General features: G+C 36.5%; 1 protein-coding gene across 1 annotated transcript in view; it reads right to left on the bottom strand.

The window, feature by feature from the left end:
- The window catches only part of LRFN5 (leucine rich repeat and fibronectin type III domain containing 5), a 316,517-nt gene that overhangs the window by 8,300 nt on the left and 291,396 nt on the right, over positions 1-16,821 (bottom strand). Inside the window, exons 3-4 of the mRNA XM_077126494.1 lie at positions 7,279-8,683; positions 3,989-4,701 (exon numbers count right to left, since the gene is read on the bottom strand). Of these exons, the coding sequence (XP_076982609.1) occupies positions 3,989-4,701; positions 7,279-8,663 (2,098 nt within the window). The 5' untranslated portion in view covers positions 8,664-8,683. The remainder of the gene's footprint in view (positions 1-3,988; positions 4,702-7,278; positions 8,684-16,821) is intronic.

The following is a 16,821-nucleotide window of genomic DNA, read 5'->3' on the forward strand; positions in this document are numbered from 1 at the left end:
CACTACAAGGAATGAATGAAGAAGGAAAATACAAAAAAAAATAGGAACTAACAAGCAACTGACATGGGCTTTGTGATAACTGATCTATTATTTTTTTAAATTTATAAATAACATATTTAATTTCTTCTCAGTAATAAAGGAAACAAAATATTCAGTTTGAAAGTATTTCAGGGGTGTTTTAAAATGAAGGGGAAAATACTTTACCAACAAAGACAAAAGTAGATTACTGTAGACAAATGAAGAACATTTAAATTTTTGAATTCCTTAAAATCTTGTGGGAAAAATATGTCATTCAGACAGGAGACTTGTTATTTCTAAACATGGTCTGAAAGCTTTTTAATAAACTATATCTACAAAACAACTAAAATCCAGTGTCTTAAAGCATAGCATATTTTACTGTGACATTAAGTTAATGACTAATGATTGTAAACAATAAAGAAACAAATTAGCCACAGTCTGGGTGCTACTATATCTAATTCAAATTATCATACTTAATCTTTTTTTTGGGGGGGTGCACAGTCTGGGAATCGAACCTGGGTCTCCCTCATGGAAGGCGGGCATCCTAATCACTGAACTACCCGCGCACCCAATCTGTTTTTGCATTCTTCTTTTGGTAGACTGAGCATAAAAAATATTCATCAAATCAAACATTGCTTCTTTTTAAAATTGTGAGGTGGCTTTGGATCTTTCGTATGAGTTAAGGATACTCAGAGATTACCTATATATTTCAAAAGACCTACAGTGATAGTAGTTGATATTTTCAAATCAGGGGACAATGATTCAAAAGGAACAAAAACCACCAAAGTAAAATGTAGAATTAAAGATATTAAGCATAAATATCTGTTAAAATATGCCTAATGGAAAACACTGTACTTTGTGTTTTTTTATGTTGAACAAGATTAAACCAGAATGTACAATGGCTAAAAATGAAAGAAAAATAAAGAACGAGAAATAAATGTAGTGTATAGTCTATACAGAGTAAGTAACAACAAACAGCAAACCAACATGCCTCATATCACAGAAATATGGCTGGTTATAAAGGGGATGCAAGAAATGACAGAAGAAAAAAGAACAAGAATGGGACAGGAGGATTTCTAGCTTATAGTAATAAAATCTATGGATCATAAATCTCCAATGTACTGATTAATAACAATTTTTACTATTGTTTCTTCCTCCCTGTCCCTATTCATTCGTTTATTCATTTGCTCATTCAGTTACCTTAGCAAATATTGCACGTCACTCATTTTACTTAGTTCCCAAATGTTCCCACAGACTTGTTCTCAGTCACTTCACACTGAAACTGACCTAAGCACAGTTTATTCACATAATTAAGAACAAAATTGCATCCTTTTATAGGGCAATCTTTTGCTTGATTATATTTTATAATCTTTTCAAAACATAAACTTTTTGAAAGAGCAGAAGCTCAGGCCTGCCAGAAATTCACCCTCCTGTCACTTCTTAGATTTAAGTGTTCAAGTATTTTGTTAATACACCCCGAAAATGGTCTGCTTAAAAAGAATGATAATAACAATAACAAATACATTGTTTCCAACAGCTTTAGTCTAACAAGAACTTTCATGTGCTTAGACACATAGTTTTAAATATCCATGAGAAATAAAAGATATTCAAATGACTAGAGTTTCATTAGGGAGACAGAAGTAGGAAATGGCTTTAAAATATATAAGCGAATAGAAAATCCAAAATATGTTAACCAGTAGCTTGGACTAGATCAGCCACGTGGCTGCTAACAGTTCAGGGTTTCACTCACCCTTCCCTTGATCAGACCCTTTCACATGCCCAAAATTCCTTCTTTTGGCATTCATTTCTTTCAGTCTTGAAAGATTTTGCACAGAATTTCTTAACACTATGGTGCTAAAAGCTAGGGAGGGGAAAAGTAATAAGCTTCTGCCAATCAGCACCTTCTGAGAAATTATGTAATTGATGTTAATTAAGCATTTAGTTTGGATTAGAGCATTATTACAGTAAGATAAGAAAAATAATATTTTACTCTCATTACCATTTTGCTTTGATTATTGCGTTTGATTTTGCAAAGTACTACCACGCATGATCTCATTTATTCCACGCAAGAATTTTACACTTGAACAGTGAATGCGTGCTTAGACTTTGGAAAGACAAAGCAAATTTTTCAGAAGGTGAAGGGGGACCGAGAGGGATTTAGGAAACTCCTAAGAAAATATGAGCCCACTGGGCAATTTTTTTCAAACCTAGTACTGAAAATAACCTTTAACCACTTAAGTTTATCCACTTTTGAATAGCACTATGTTAAATCATGTATGATATATGGTACCTCTGTCAAATTAACACTAAGTGAAACTTTTGTATATGCCTCTAGCAGGAGAAAATTAAACTAATGATTCCAACACTCCTCCCCTGTGTGTCCAATGGTATTTCAAGTGACCTGAAAGAGGTACTAAAATTTACTGCATGTTTAACTGACTCCCAGGCAGTACTTTACATATACAAAGCACCTATCTCACTATATTATTGCTAACATTTCATATTCTCTTCTGCAAGTTAATGAGTCTGAGCCCCACATAAGCCTTATTCTGAAAAGTACATTTTCATGTTAACCCCACTTATTGTTCTTTAATAAAGCGCCATCAGGTTAGCAGAGGATGTTGTCAGTTTTTCAACAAATAGAACCATATTCTTGTCTGACTAAATTTAAAATCCTACTGTTAAAATAGCATAATACCATTAAGCTGCATGACTTACAATTAAATTTCATCACAGCTTTTGGTTAAAATAATAAGCACATGAATTCTAAGAGAGAAATATTCAAGTGAGAATTACAACAAAAAAGGAAAAGTGTAAGTCACTCCCTGGTTAATGAGTGAAGACTTTTTATCACCTGTGAATGCATAAGAACCCCATTAGAAGTTTCCTTTTCTTTTATTTGGTGATAAACACAAACACCTCTTTGATAAAACCAGTCTTTTATTTATGTCACCCTCTTTAACTTGCATTAGGAAAGCTATAAAACTCATTCATTCAATAAACATGTATTGAATGAATAATGATACCTTCATATGCCCAGGCATATGCATATGAAATTGTGGCCTATAACTTAAAACTAAACTTTTTTTAAGGAAGTTTTTATATATGCAAATGAATTGCATTCTCTTCTTCCCACTGAAATGGATAAGAAATATAGTAGACCCATTAAGGCACGTGAACCAAGAATGCTGTTTAAAAGGGTACTTATTTTAACACTGACTGGGTATACTTACTGAATACTTGATTTTACATAATGTAACAACACAGTTGTTCTCTATCACACTTACACTTTCCTAAAATCAAAGGTAACACCATTGCACTGAAAGAAAATATTCAATCTACTCATTGAACAATGCCAATTATCCATGGGAAATCCTTTATAAGATAGAAAGAAAAAATTTTTTTATACAAGACTTTGCATGTTTTTTTCCTACGACAACTTTCCTTCATGATCTGCTATTGTAGAATCTGGAAGCCAGTTCTAAGATAGGGGAAGGCATTGCTACTGTGTCACTGTGTCACGCTTTTTTTCCCTTAACCATTTTATCTTTGCATATTATTTTCCATCATATCATTTCATATGTTTGTGCTTGTACATATACCTGTACTTTAGTAGGCTAATACACAAACCTGGCTACATAAGGCATGTATCAAAGAGAGACAAGCCTGGGATTCCCAAAATTCAATTTTTTATGTGAGTCCTCAATGATTTTTGCATTGAAAAGAAAAAAAAAACCAGGTTACACAGTGCTTTCCAATATCCACTTAGAATCTGAAAAAGTTGCTTTTCCACTTCGCCCATCAGAACTGATGGACTGAATTAGCATTCCATTCAAAGACATGCTTCTCTTAGGAAACGGTCTACACGTGCTCGCTGAGTTACTGTACCAATAGAATTCGTTTAACTCTCCATTCAAGGAGTACCCGTGCCTTGCTCTGGATCTCTCAGCAGGCAAGGTGAGAAACTTACTTGGCTTTGAATGTGCTGTTTTAGAAGCGGGCCCCTCTGGGACAGAATCGGGAGGTCGGCTAGCTAACTGCAAAGCAGTTGAGTTGTTCCTGTTAGTGTTTTGGGACTCAACATTTGCGACAGCTTCACTCTGCGGTTCGGCGCTTGGCTTCGCGCCAGTCTTTCTTTTCTGCTTTTGGGACACAGACGTGCTGGAAGTCCAGGTAGGAGGCAAAGCAGAGGTAGTGGTAGAGGAGTCCTGACTCGAGCAAGTTTCCGAAGGCTGAATCACACTGTCATTGGCAACTTTATAACACTGAGCATTGTCTTCATGTCCCACAGCCTGTTTGGACGTGGACTGGGGCAGAGATACACTGCAGCCCTGATTTTGGGCCCCATTAGTTTGAGAATAAACGTTGCTGACTTTTGTGGCCTTGTGTTGCCCATTATTGTTACAAACCTTGTAGCGGATCATCAGAATGATGATGAAAACCAGCACAGATGCTACAATGATTCCACCGATGATAATAATCATGGTGCCTCCCAAAAACTGGGACTGCATGAAATGGCAACGCACGTAATCCTGTTCCGTAGTAAACTGGATGCAACCCACGACTCTTGTGGCAGTGAGGGAAGTGATGCCATCATCGTATATTGCCAATACACACAGGTCATACACAGTTCCGGCAGCCAGGTTATTGACCAGAAAAGTTTTGCTCGTAGGAGGTATCATTCTGAGGAACAATGGAATTTGTGTTAACATTAAACCAAAACATAAACACACACAATCCTCAGGACTTCAGTTCTGTCTCATTTCACTAGTTGTTAAGATAAGCAGATTTCTAATAGACACGAAATGTGGGGAAATGATCTAATCTTATATTTACGCAGTTAAAATGGCTAAAAGTCATCATTGGAGCCTGCAGTACATTAATGGTGCCTGCACCATGCCTTGACAAGCCTACTAATTACATGGCTTGGCAAAGCAGAACTCCTAATAAAAGCCACTGCTAAAAAATCATTTATGACAAATTGCTTTTGAAAGGTGCGACTGTGACATTATCTGACTACTAAACAAATCCATTTAGCACTCACAACACCTCTGCGACTAAAAGCCAATTTGAAGGAAGGGAAAACATAGACAACCACATTAGAAACCAGAAAGGAAATGCATTTGCCAGCACATATTTACAAATCAGTTATGAGCTGCCATAGGATAGCACTCGCTAAAGATGTCTTCAATAACTAAGATATTACTAAGTTTAAAGCACTTTATTGGCAGATGCCATTCCTCCTTTATGTTTCCAACATTTGGTTCCCAGTATGATTTTATCTATAAGTGAAGATGATGAAAATGTCTAAGTATCATTATTCTGTTAATGTGAAGAGCTAAAGCATCTTGGCCTGTAAATCCCTTTTCCCTATTGGGAGCTGATGAAAATTTCCTTCAGAGCACTGATTTTAAACATCCATAAAAGTTGCCAGACATCTCTGAATACATTACATCTCAGAAGTCTTCTATGAACTTTTTTGTTTCTCAGTAGCAGCCAAGTAAGAACTAAACTAAGATTTAATTTGGAAGAAAAGGTTTGGAACCGTTTTATTTTTCCCTGAAAGAGTAAAGGAATTTCAAAACTTGGCACGCTAATCTGTTTTACAACCAAAACAATGTGCACTAAATGTACCAGGACACTTTCAAGCCAGAGTGCATATTTGTGATTGGAATGTATTTAGAACCATTTAGTGACTGCTTGACAAATATCAGATATTACTGAGCATTTTGTATACACTATAATTTAGTCTTTACAGGGAACTTATGCGGAAGGTTTTATCACCATTTTAAACATTTAGCAACTTCCTCGAGTTCTCATAGAATTTACTTGTCACGGCAGGATTGATGTTCGGAATTTGGAAGACAAAGCCAGACTTATTTAAGAGTTATTGCTTAAAATACATAGGTTGTCTAGAAACTCTAAGAAGGTGAGGGGGTACTTGTCATTGATAATCAGTTAAATACTCTGTGGCTTAGGTGAAGAGTTGGATATGACAAAAGCAATCTACTTTATACTAATATACATGCTTAACAGTCTACATCTCTCTATCCTTTTAGTGGAGAGAGGGATATTAGAAATCATTCAGTCTAATCTCTTTCTTTTAGAGGTGATGAAATCAAAACTCAGCCATGTAGAACATTGCCCAATATCAATCACCCAGTTAGCTATTCCAGCTGTGTTTTTTTTTCCTACCAGCCCATGTTTATTTCAAAATTACTCTCACTTCCATATACAAGTGAAAATCAAATTATCTTCAAGATTTCACTAGCGTATTCAAGAACTGAGCTAATGTGATTTATGGAAAGCTTAAAGACAAAAGCAAATTATCTAAAATCCATGACTGTTAACTATTTCTTAAGGGTAATTATAGCTTATCACAAGTGGAATGATATGGAAGGAGAAAAACAAATATTTTCAACTCAAAATTGGAGAAGATGTGACTATAAATCAATGAGGCTGAACTTTATAAAGACATACCAGAAATTCTTAGTCAATTGCAAATTCTCTAGCAATAGCCTTACCCAGAGGTTAGATACTTAAATCTAGTGATAGTTTCACTGCTCAAAATATGAACACACTTTCTCTTTGGAACTGTCTTAAGAACCAGTGCATAGGAGTCAACACACATGCACATAATTTAATCACTCAGAAAATCAGTCTCATTATTTTATAGTTACATCCTATTGTTGACCAAAAATGGCAATACCCATCTTGATCACCCACCTTATTCACAAGACTTGGCTCCAAATGGCTTTTGGTTGTTTCCAAAATTCAAATTCACCCTCAAAAGACGAAGCTTTGCCACCACTGAGGATATTCAAAATAGTGTGACGAAGGTTCTAAAGATAATTCCAAAGTGCTTTGACCAATGGCAGCGTCATTGGGAAAATGGTATAGCCTCCCAACATGACTTCCTTGAAGGAAAGGACACTTATTTGGATGTGTAAGTTCTGGTATGCTTTTGAAATTTTTAAATAAATCAAACTCATTCTCTGATAGTCACATCTCTTAGATGAGGGGAAGAAAAGTTAGTAAGCATGATGTTAAATATAAATCTGAACTCTCAAAGATGACACCACTCAAAACATTTGCCCACATGACTTCACCTTCCACAGATCTTACCTTCTACATCTTGAAAGAACAGAGCATAGTAATTACAAGAAAGAGTAACACCACCAAATAAAAATGATAATCTGGAGACCACAGAAAGTCCTACACCAGGATGCATGCTAAGGAAATTTTCTTTATTCTTCTTACCTGTAAACAAGGGTATCGTCATAAGTACCATTGTACTGTATTTGAAACATACGTATTCCAGGGATATTTCTTTGAAAATTAAATTTAAGTAGTGCCGTGGACGATGTTGCCTCTGCCACCACAATTTTATCTTGACTCATTTTAGTATCGCCGTTACTACTGCTTGTATTAGAACCTGACTTCGTAGAAGTGGAGATATCTGAAGAACCAGGGTCAGGTTCATGGATATGGTTGGTACTGTTTAGTAAGTGAGGGAGCTTAATTATATGAAGATCCACTGTTTGTGTGGCTTCCCCGGCAGGGTTGGAAGCAATGCAGGTAAAAGCACCTGTATCTTTTACTGTGGTTATAAGAATATCAAGTGTTCCATTATCATACACCAGAGACCTTGTAGCATTTGAAATAAGCTTTCCTTCAGGAGAAATCCAGTGAATTGCAGGTTCGGGATCTCCCCTGGCTTTGCACCTCAGCGTTGCCCTTTGACCCTCCAGGACTCTCATCTCATGGGTGTGGCGCGTAATGAGAGGAGGCTCACACAAAAATTCTTCCTCGGGAATTGACCAGAAATAGCGACCAGTTAAGAGTGCAGGAGAAGCACAGGTCTCCAGGTCGTCTTCTCTGGACAGGCGTCTCAACCACAGCAATTCACAGTTGCAATGCAAGGGGTTTCCACCAAAGCTTAATGCAAAAGTAGATGGGCTTATGATTCCTGAGGTTGCTAGGACCTGAGCCCGCTGAAAGAGAGGGTCAGGTGGTAGCTTCTGCAGTTTATTTGATGTTACATCCAGCCGCGTCATCTTGTGCAGGTGGGAGAAAGTCCCTTTAGGGATGCTGTCAATCATATTGTGGTCCAAACTAAGTGTGTGCAAGCTGACCATCTTCTCAACAGCATCCCAAGGAATCGTTTCTAGATTATTATAGGACAGATCCAGCTCCTCCAGGGCAAAGACATCATCGAATGCTGTAGAAGATATCAAGGTCAGCTGGTTGTTGTTTAATATCAGATGATGGAGATTGGAAAGCCCACTGAACATATCGTTTGTGATTTTAGTCAATCTGTTGCTATTCAAATGCAAAGCCCTCAAATTTCGTAAATCAGCAAAAGCATGAGGTGTGATAAAACTTATTGTATTTCTGGATAGAGTCAGGTCCACCAAGCTGGTCATATTGGCAAAATCTTTCCTTTTAATATTTGTAACAAAATTGTCTGCCAACCGCAGTTCCACAGTTCTTCTGTCAATGTTTGGTGGAACAAATAAGAGCCCTTTCTTGGCACAAAGGGTTGCAAGATTAGGAGACAAAATCTGACAGACACAACGCTTTGGACAGATCTGAGCTCTCACTGCTATGCCAATGAAAAACAGATAAAGAAGAATTTTTTCCATTGTAGATCAGATTTAAGAGCCTGTAAGAAAAGATAAAATATATTGTTAGCATCCTATTATGGGATTAGTGTTCATATTCCTACTAGAATAATCTCTTTCACGCAAATTGAATACAGATGCAAGTTATTCATTTGCTTATTTAAAAAACAAATATTAAGTATTTACTCTGTATTAAAGACTATAATAGACACTGGGGATGAATAATATACTGTCTTTGTTCTCATGGGATTTAAAATCAAGTGGGAAAAACAAAGAAATAGATCACAATTCTGAAAGTTGTCATTTCTAAAGTCATTTTGAACTCAGTTTTAAAGTATGTCTAGGGTTTGCTGAGGGTGCAAAAAAGAGACATCCAGCCCAGATGGGGGGCTGGATGTTCAGGAAAACCTGAACATACTGTTAAAACCTGAAAGACATATTTCTGGACAAGTTCAAATGCTTGAGGGCAAATTTAAGATCTTGCAAATGGTTCAATTCACTAGCCTAACTGGAAACAATAAGAGGCAATATTTGTTATTAATCTTCTGGAATGACCTTTGAATGTAATTAGCTATTGATTACATTTTGGGCATCTTTATCATCTATCTTGATATAACAAAACCTTCACACCCTAGCTGTCAACACAGGACCTTTTTCTCAAAAGTAATCCAGCTGAAAATTGACCACAGAAAAACCTGAGCTCCATAAATACTTTGAATATTTGTATTAGACATAAACACTGATTTTTTTGAAGCTAATTTGTGGCAGCCATCACATACTTGACAATGAGACCACAAAAAAAAAATAGCATTTTTCATTTACCTTCTCTTAAAACCTTAATGTATTTACATTTATCCAAACTTAATTAAAAAAATAAACACTGACAATTTCCTTATGCAGTTAGTTCCCAAGTATATGCTACTGAAATTCATCCTCAGAAATAAAAGTACTAAACTATATGGTTGAGAGTTCTCATAATTTGCATGAGGTTTTAAACAGCGAGAGAGAAAATTGCTGGAAAAATCATCCAAATTTTTAATTGAATGAATATATGAAAATGTAACCACTGTAAAAATAATTTACCTAGTTTTATAAATACAATTTGTTCTTATAATGTCAAATTATTTTATGCCTGAATTGTCATTTAAGAAAATAAGATTTATCATTCTTGAAAATTAAGAGTCTTCCCTCTCTGCACATCACAGAGTAATCAGTGTTGACTACCTCTTTCGCAGTAAACAGCAAGAAAATCATCAAAAAAAATAAAACAACAGTTTCACACTTTAGAAGACAGGAAGTACAGAACTATGATTCTTGAGGCAAGTAAATCAGACAAAATGAACTCTATGATTGCTCCTGGAGATACTTTCCAAACCATATCCAAAGAGCAGAAACAAGGCAGAGCGTACACTTTCTTGTAAATTGAAGAGCTGGAATGCAGAAAACCTCACGAGACTTGAATTTGCAGAATACAGTACAGAAAGGAGAGTGTTATCAGAAGAAAGAGGTGCAGCAGTCTACACAGGTGTTCTTTTGAGTCTCTGACTGAAAACAAAGCTGTGTGTCTGTAGGTTAAGACTCCAGTAGGTCTAAAAAAAAGAAGACCAAAACAAATAAGTAAAAAAAAAAAAACTACCAGAGAAGGAACATTGACCAAGAAGCTGGGCATTGAGTAGAGATCTCAGAAAGGTCACACGATGATAACTGGGTTTAAAAAGCTCTAAATGTAATGCTACTTTACCTGCTACCCAATCTAACAGAGGTTAAAAATATGCATTGAATACATAAAACTGAACCAAGATAAGCCATTTGACTATCAAACAAAGACCGAACCCCTTTAAAGAAAGGCAAACATCCAGATATTTAACATCAAACCATCACAATATTCACTGTCCAAAAAAGTAAGTGAATAAGCAAGAAAATATGTCCTATGAGGAGAAAATCAGGCATAGAAGAAAAAAACAGAATTAAGAAACAAGGAATTTTAAAAGCCTGTTATAAATATATTCAGAGATTTAGAGGAAAACAAACATTCTAGAAATAAAAATTAGAATACATGAAATACAAAATTCAGTGGATATGCTTACTGGCAAATGAATACTGTAGAAAAAAAGAATATTAAACCTGTCCATAGAAAAATAAAAAGAAACTACTGAAAAAGAAGTGAACAAATCTCAGTGACATTTGAGACGATTTTAAGAAGTTGACATTCATATAAGCGGAGCATCGGCAGAAGGTAGAGCAGAAAAAAATTTGAAGTTATAAAAGTGGAAGATTTTCCAAATTCAATAAAAAACAAATACCAACCAACAGTTCTAAGATCAATGAATGTGAATTAAGAAAAAAAAAACACACAAAGAAAATCATACCAAAGATGATCATAATCAAATTGCAGATGACCAAAGGAAAAGAAAAATAAATTTTTACAGCTTTCACAGCGATAAAAATAACTTCTGACTTCTCACTAACTTCCCTTTGGAAATAAAGCAATATGGGAAACAATAAAAGTCATCTTTAAAATGCTGAAAGAAGAGGGCAGTGTGACAATGCCTCAGTGGCAGAGTTCTCACCTGCCATGCCAGAGACCCGGGTTCGATTCCTGGTGCCTGCTTATGTTAAAAAAAATAAAGATGCTGAAAGAAGAAAGGAAAACCTTTCTACCTAGGGTAGAAAAAAAAATACACATCTATGTATATAATATATAAGACAAAAAATAAGGGACAATGGTAAAATAAAGACATTTTAGTGAAAAAAACTGAAAGATTAATTACCACAAAACCTGCACTCTAATAAAATGTAAAGGATGTTCTTCAAGACAAAGGAAAGTTCTATAGACGGATGCTTCTCTCTTAAAAAAATGAACATAGAGCAATAGAAATTGTAACTCTGGACAAATATAAAATATTTTTCTTATTGTAGTAGTTAGGCTCATGTGTCAATTTGGCCAAGAGATGGTACCCAGTTGTTCTCTTGCTGTGGATGTGGTTAGGTAAGGGGGGTGCCTTTCACAATGCGTGACATTTTATTTGATCACCTGGAGGCTTATAAAGAAGAGTCATAAGAGAGACAGTAGATGCTCAGACTCAGAAGCTTGGAGATGCAGAAAGGAATTGCTCTGTGGAAAGCCATGTGAACCCAGAAGTTGGGAGGGAAGGCCAGCTGACATTGCCTTTTGCCTCCCCATTTGACAAAGAAAGCCAGCTGCCTTTCCTACAAAGAAACATAAATCTTTCACCAAATAAATTCCCTTTATAAAAGCCAGTCCATTTCCAGTGTACTGCATTCTGGCAGCCTTAGCAAACTAGAACATATTGGGTACCAGAGGAATGGGATGTGGTTGAATTTGCAAATACCAAACAAGTTGGAACAGCTTTTTAAATGGATAAGGGGAGGATTCTGGAAGAATAATGAGGAGCTTGCTAGAGAAAGCACAGATTGTTTTGAATATAGACTGTGGCTGGAAATACGGATTCTAAAAGATGCTTCTGTGGAAGCCATAAAGGAATGTGTGGTGGAAAGGAGAATTTGAATGTGATGATATGGGATAACTGGCTGACAAAATTTCCAAGCTAAGTATGAAGGATGCAGCCTGGTTTCTCCTTGCAGCTTAGAGTAAAATGTGACAAAAAAGGGATAGGCTGAGGATTGAACTTTTAGATGCAAAGAAACCAGAAATTGATGGTCTGGAATATTCTGGGCTTCCAAAAAGTGAGACCCACAGAATAGTGCCCCATGTGAGGATTTAACCAAACACAGAACCAGTCAGCCATAGTAAGACAAGCCAGAATTGGAGATGGAATTATCCAGAAAGAATCTGTGGAAAGTCTTACCATCTTTTCCCTTCAATCCCTATATGCTTCATGTCTTGACAACTAATCTTTTTGCAAGACCTGTATAAACAGAACTAATGCCAGTCTGGACTAAAAGGGACAGAAAAAGGACAGATCAAAAGAAAAATGGCTTCAGAGGCAGAACCATGAAACCTCATGGTCTGAAGCCAAGAAACCTAGTCTGGGAGAGTGGATACACCTGTGTGTGTGGAGGGGCCCCGGTTACCCTAGAGGCAGAGGGCCAACCTTTTTTTATGATGTTCAGGAAGCATTCTAATGCCTCAGGCCTTGGAGGGGGTGGAGCCCAGTCCCTGGGGATTGGGGGAAGCCTGACCGCAACCCCATTCTTCTGGAGTTGACCATGTGCCCCCAAGATGGCAAAGAATCCAGGTACCATCCAGATGCTTGATAAGGGTGGGGCTGAGAGGAAGGTGGTCTCCCCAGGGTCCCCCAGTGTTGCAACCCTAATCCCAGTGTTCAGATAGAACAGGGCCTCTTGGTACGCCCTCAGAAATGGAGGGACTGCCACCTTCTAAAGCCCCGAGAATGAGTGACTCGCAGACTTTGAATTCTAATGGAATATGCCCTGCATGTTTTCAGAATTATTTAGTCAGGTGATCCCTGTTTTCCTTCCAGTTTCTCCCAGTGACAGTGTGATCGTTTATCCTATGACTATTCCTTCTTTGTAGCAGATAACTTGTTCTAAAGTCACAGGGCCATAATCAAAGTATAATTTTGCCTTAAGATAGACCATGCCTATGACTGACTGTTTTAGTTTGCTAAAGCTGCTGGAGTGCAATACCTAAAAGGGATTGGCTTTTTAAAGGGGATTTACTTAGTTACAAATTTACTAATCTGGGAAGGCACATGACAACATCCTGGCTTCCGAGTTCCGACAGCTTTGGGGCAGTTTTTTCCTGCATCTCCAAACATCTGGGTCTGAGCTGGCTCTAAGCTCTGAGCTGTATTGTGCTAGGCTGTGCTGAGCTCCTCTTTCTCTTCTGACCTTTTATTTTCAGACTCACTCATTGTAGAAGGCACTTCCCTTTACCAACCACAGATATAATCAGCCAGAGATGAATTTCACGTGCTGCTGATTTACATCCACAGTGACAGAACAACTGGGCACCGTAACCTGGCCAAGTTGACACCTAAACTTTACTAAACTGATTTTGATGAAATTGTGTACTACTTTTCAGTTGATATTGTATTTTTGTTATTACTAAAATAGTTTAAGGCTTTTGTGATATTGTGATGAAATGAATGCATTTTGTATATGGAAAGATTTAGTTGTATGCAGGACAGATGATCACTGTTAGGTGAAAAATATGTCTGTTATTGATTTCTATTTAAAAATTAAATATAGTTTAATGTGATGTAAATGCTGCTAAGTTGACATGGGGTGGACACTGTGCTAGTTAGGTTCAGGTATCAGCTTGGTCAGGAGATGGTGCCCCATTGTTCTGTTGTTGTGGATTTAAATCATCAGGACGTAAATTTCATCTATGGCTGGTTACTTCTCTAGTCAGCTAAGGGGAGAGCCTTCTGCCATGAGTGAGGCTTAAAAGGGGAGGTCAGAAGAGAGCTCAGCAGAGCCCAAAGGAGCTCGGCAGAAGAGAGCTCAGCACAGCTTCAAGGAGCTGGGTCTTACCACTCAGAGCCAGCTCAGACCCAGGCGTTTGGAGATGCAGAAAGGAACTGCCCTGGGGAAAGCCATATGAACCCAGAAGTCTGGAGGTAAGATCAGCCGACATCTCTGCACGCCTTTTCATGTGACAGAGAAGGCCAGAGTAAAGCCAGCTGTCTTTTCTCCAAAGAAATGTAAATCTCTAACTAAATAAATCCTCTTTATAAGAGCCAGTCCATTTCTGGTGTATCGCATTTGGGCAGCATTAGTATACTACAATACTTATGTTCTAATATCTTCGTGGTAACTAATACTTCTGATACGGATATAGAAAATCACAAAACACTTTAATGCTCATACTAACAACAAAAACACAAAAAGAAAGAATAAGTTGTAAGTAATAGTTTTAAAAAATAGTGACATCAGAATGCTGAGGATACAAAGAAACTTAAAAGAATTAAATTCCAGAAAGTGACAGTCATTGATAAAATGGAGGAGATAATCATAATTGTCCCCTGACACCTAATTTTTAACAAACTTATAAGAATCATGTGTAGGCTGCTATGACAAAATAAAATCCAGAGAAGCCTCAGAGGCAGGGCAAAAAATACTAGCCCCCATCTCATTCCATTGTTTTTCAATGAGTGATGGGCATATTACCTCGAAAATAAGGATAAGGAAAGAGAGCAGAGAACATTTCCCTGAGGTATTCTATTTATCCAGACATAAAAGAATTGTGGAAGGGAAGGAAAATTGAGAGAAATTCCCCAGGCAACCCAAACTTTCAGCTATGGAAGAATGGGGAAGAAGGAGAATAGCTGAAAGAAAAGGCCTGTCACTCATGGCTTTTAGCTAAGACAGACAAAGGGAGAGGAAAGTTCAGTTTCCCTTCCCTCCATACAAGCTTTCAACCATAAAATACCTGTGGTAGTATTGGAAAGCTGGGAGAAACTACTCTGGGGAAATCCCCACCTTTATAAAGTCTAGGGTAGATGCAGCTAACAGCACAGAAACGAGTCAGACTGAAGAAGAAAGGAATCTCCTAGGCCATGAAAAAGTTGGCAGCGGAGTTATAAGTCAGAGAAGTCTCCAAAAGATTGAAAATTAGGTGGCTCATCTGAAAATAGTGACTGGTCCCCAAAACCTGTATAGTGCTTAGACCCAAGTTCCTACTGCAAAAATTTTCAGTCATGCCCTGGAAACATCTGAAAGCTGTGGTGAACTTAATCACAACCTGTCACAAAGTCCCGACCTAACTCAGCTACACAGCATTTAGACCCAGCCCCACTCCAGCAGCCTAACTGAAGGAAGAGCCTAAACTTTTTGAAAAATAAGTAGCTTTTATTTCATTCTCTACAGAGGTACAAAATAACAAATCATGCAAAAAGAAATAGTACAACCAAGAAGAATCAAGAAAACACTGCCATTGTGAAAAAAAGGAAAGGGTCAGTAGAGACAGCCACAGAGACACTCCCCCCAACAAGATGTTGAGATTATCAAGAGTTTCAAATACTATGAAAAAAGGCTGAAGCCTCTAGTAGAATCACTGAACTGTACGAATGTTGTGACTGAACATTTTAACAGAGATATAAAAACAATTACAATATAAATGATCTAAAATATGAAGACATGATTAAACATAGTTAACATAGTCCACACCCAGCAAAAGAACCACAGTGTGTGAAAACAGATTAATAGAAAATATCTAAAATATCTAAATAGGAAGGGCGGAGAATGAAAAACAACAACACAATTATACTTGGAGCTATAAAGTTTTTTTCTCTCACTAATTGATAAAAATAGCTGACTTTCCTGTCCCCCTCAAAAAAAAAAAACAAAAAAAAACCCCAGTAGCTATAAAGATCTGACAACACAGTAACACCATCAGCCAACTTTACCTTATTTACAATTATAGATCACAACTTCCAACAAATACAGAATACTCATTTTTTTCAGGTGTTTATGGAATATTTACCAAGATAATCCAATGAAAAGCCTTAATTCTTTCTCTTTCATATATATAGATAGAGATATAAATATATGAGTTATATATATATATAATTTAACACAGAACATAGATTATCCTACTAAAATAGTATTTGATTTTGAATCAATTAAAATATGCAGGATATTCTCAAATGTTTGGTAATTAAAACATACACAGGTCAAATAAAATAATTACACAGGTAAACAGACAATGTTTTGAACTGAGTGAAGAGGAAAATAAAGCTAACAAAACATATGGAGTACAGACAAAGCAGTGTGTCTAAATTGGTATATGTCAAATTTACATTAGAAAGACAACTTGGATTAAAATCAATCATCTAAACTTAAACCTGAAAAGCTAGAAAAAAAATTAAACCCAACATAAATAGAAAGAAATAAGCAAAATAAGAACATAAATCAATAAAGTAGAATGGAGACAAAAATAGACAAAATTCACAAAGTAAAATATTGGCTTTAAAACTGATTGATAAAATTGATCTTTCCTCTTCAAGAAAAATTAAGAAATACATGAGAATAAATCAAAATTATCAACAGGGGGAATGAAAATGAGGTATCAGCACAGATTGCCAAAATATTAAGAGACTAATAAATAGTATTTGTGAACAAGATTATGCCAATACATTTGACAACCTAGATGAAATGAGCATATTCTTTAGAAAACACAAATTATCAAAATTTCTAACAAGTAAAAAGGAAAACAGAAACAATACCATAT

Source organism: Tamandua tetradactyla, chromosome 14 (assembly GCF_023851605.1).
Source record: "Tamandua tetradactyla isolate mTamTet1 chromosome 14, mTamTet1.pri, whole genome shotgun sequence".
In the NCBI taxonomy this organism is placed as follows: domain Eukaryota; kingdom Metazoa; phylum Chordata; class Mammalia; order Pilosa; family Myrmecophagidae; genus Tamandua; species Tamandua tetradactyla.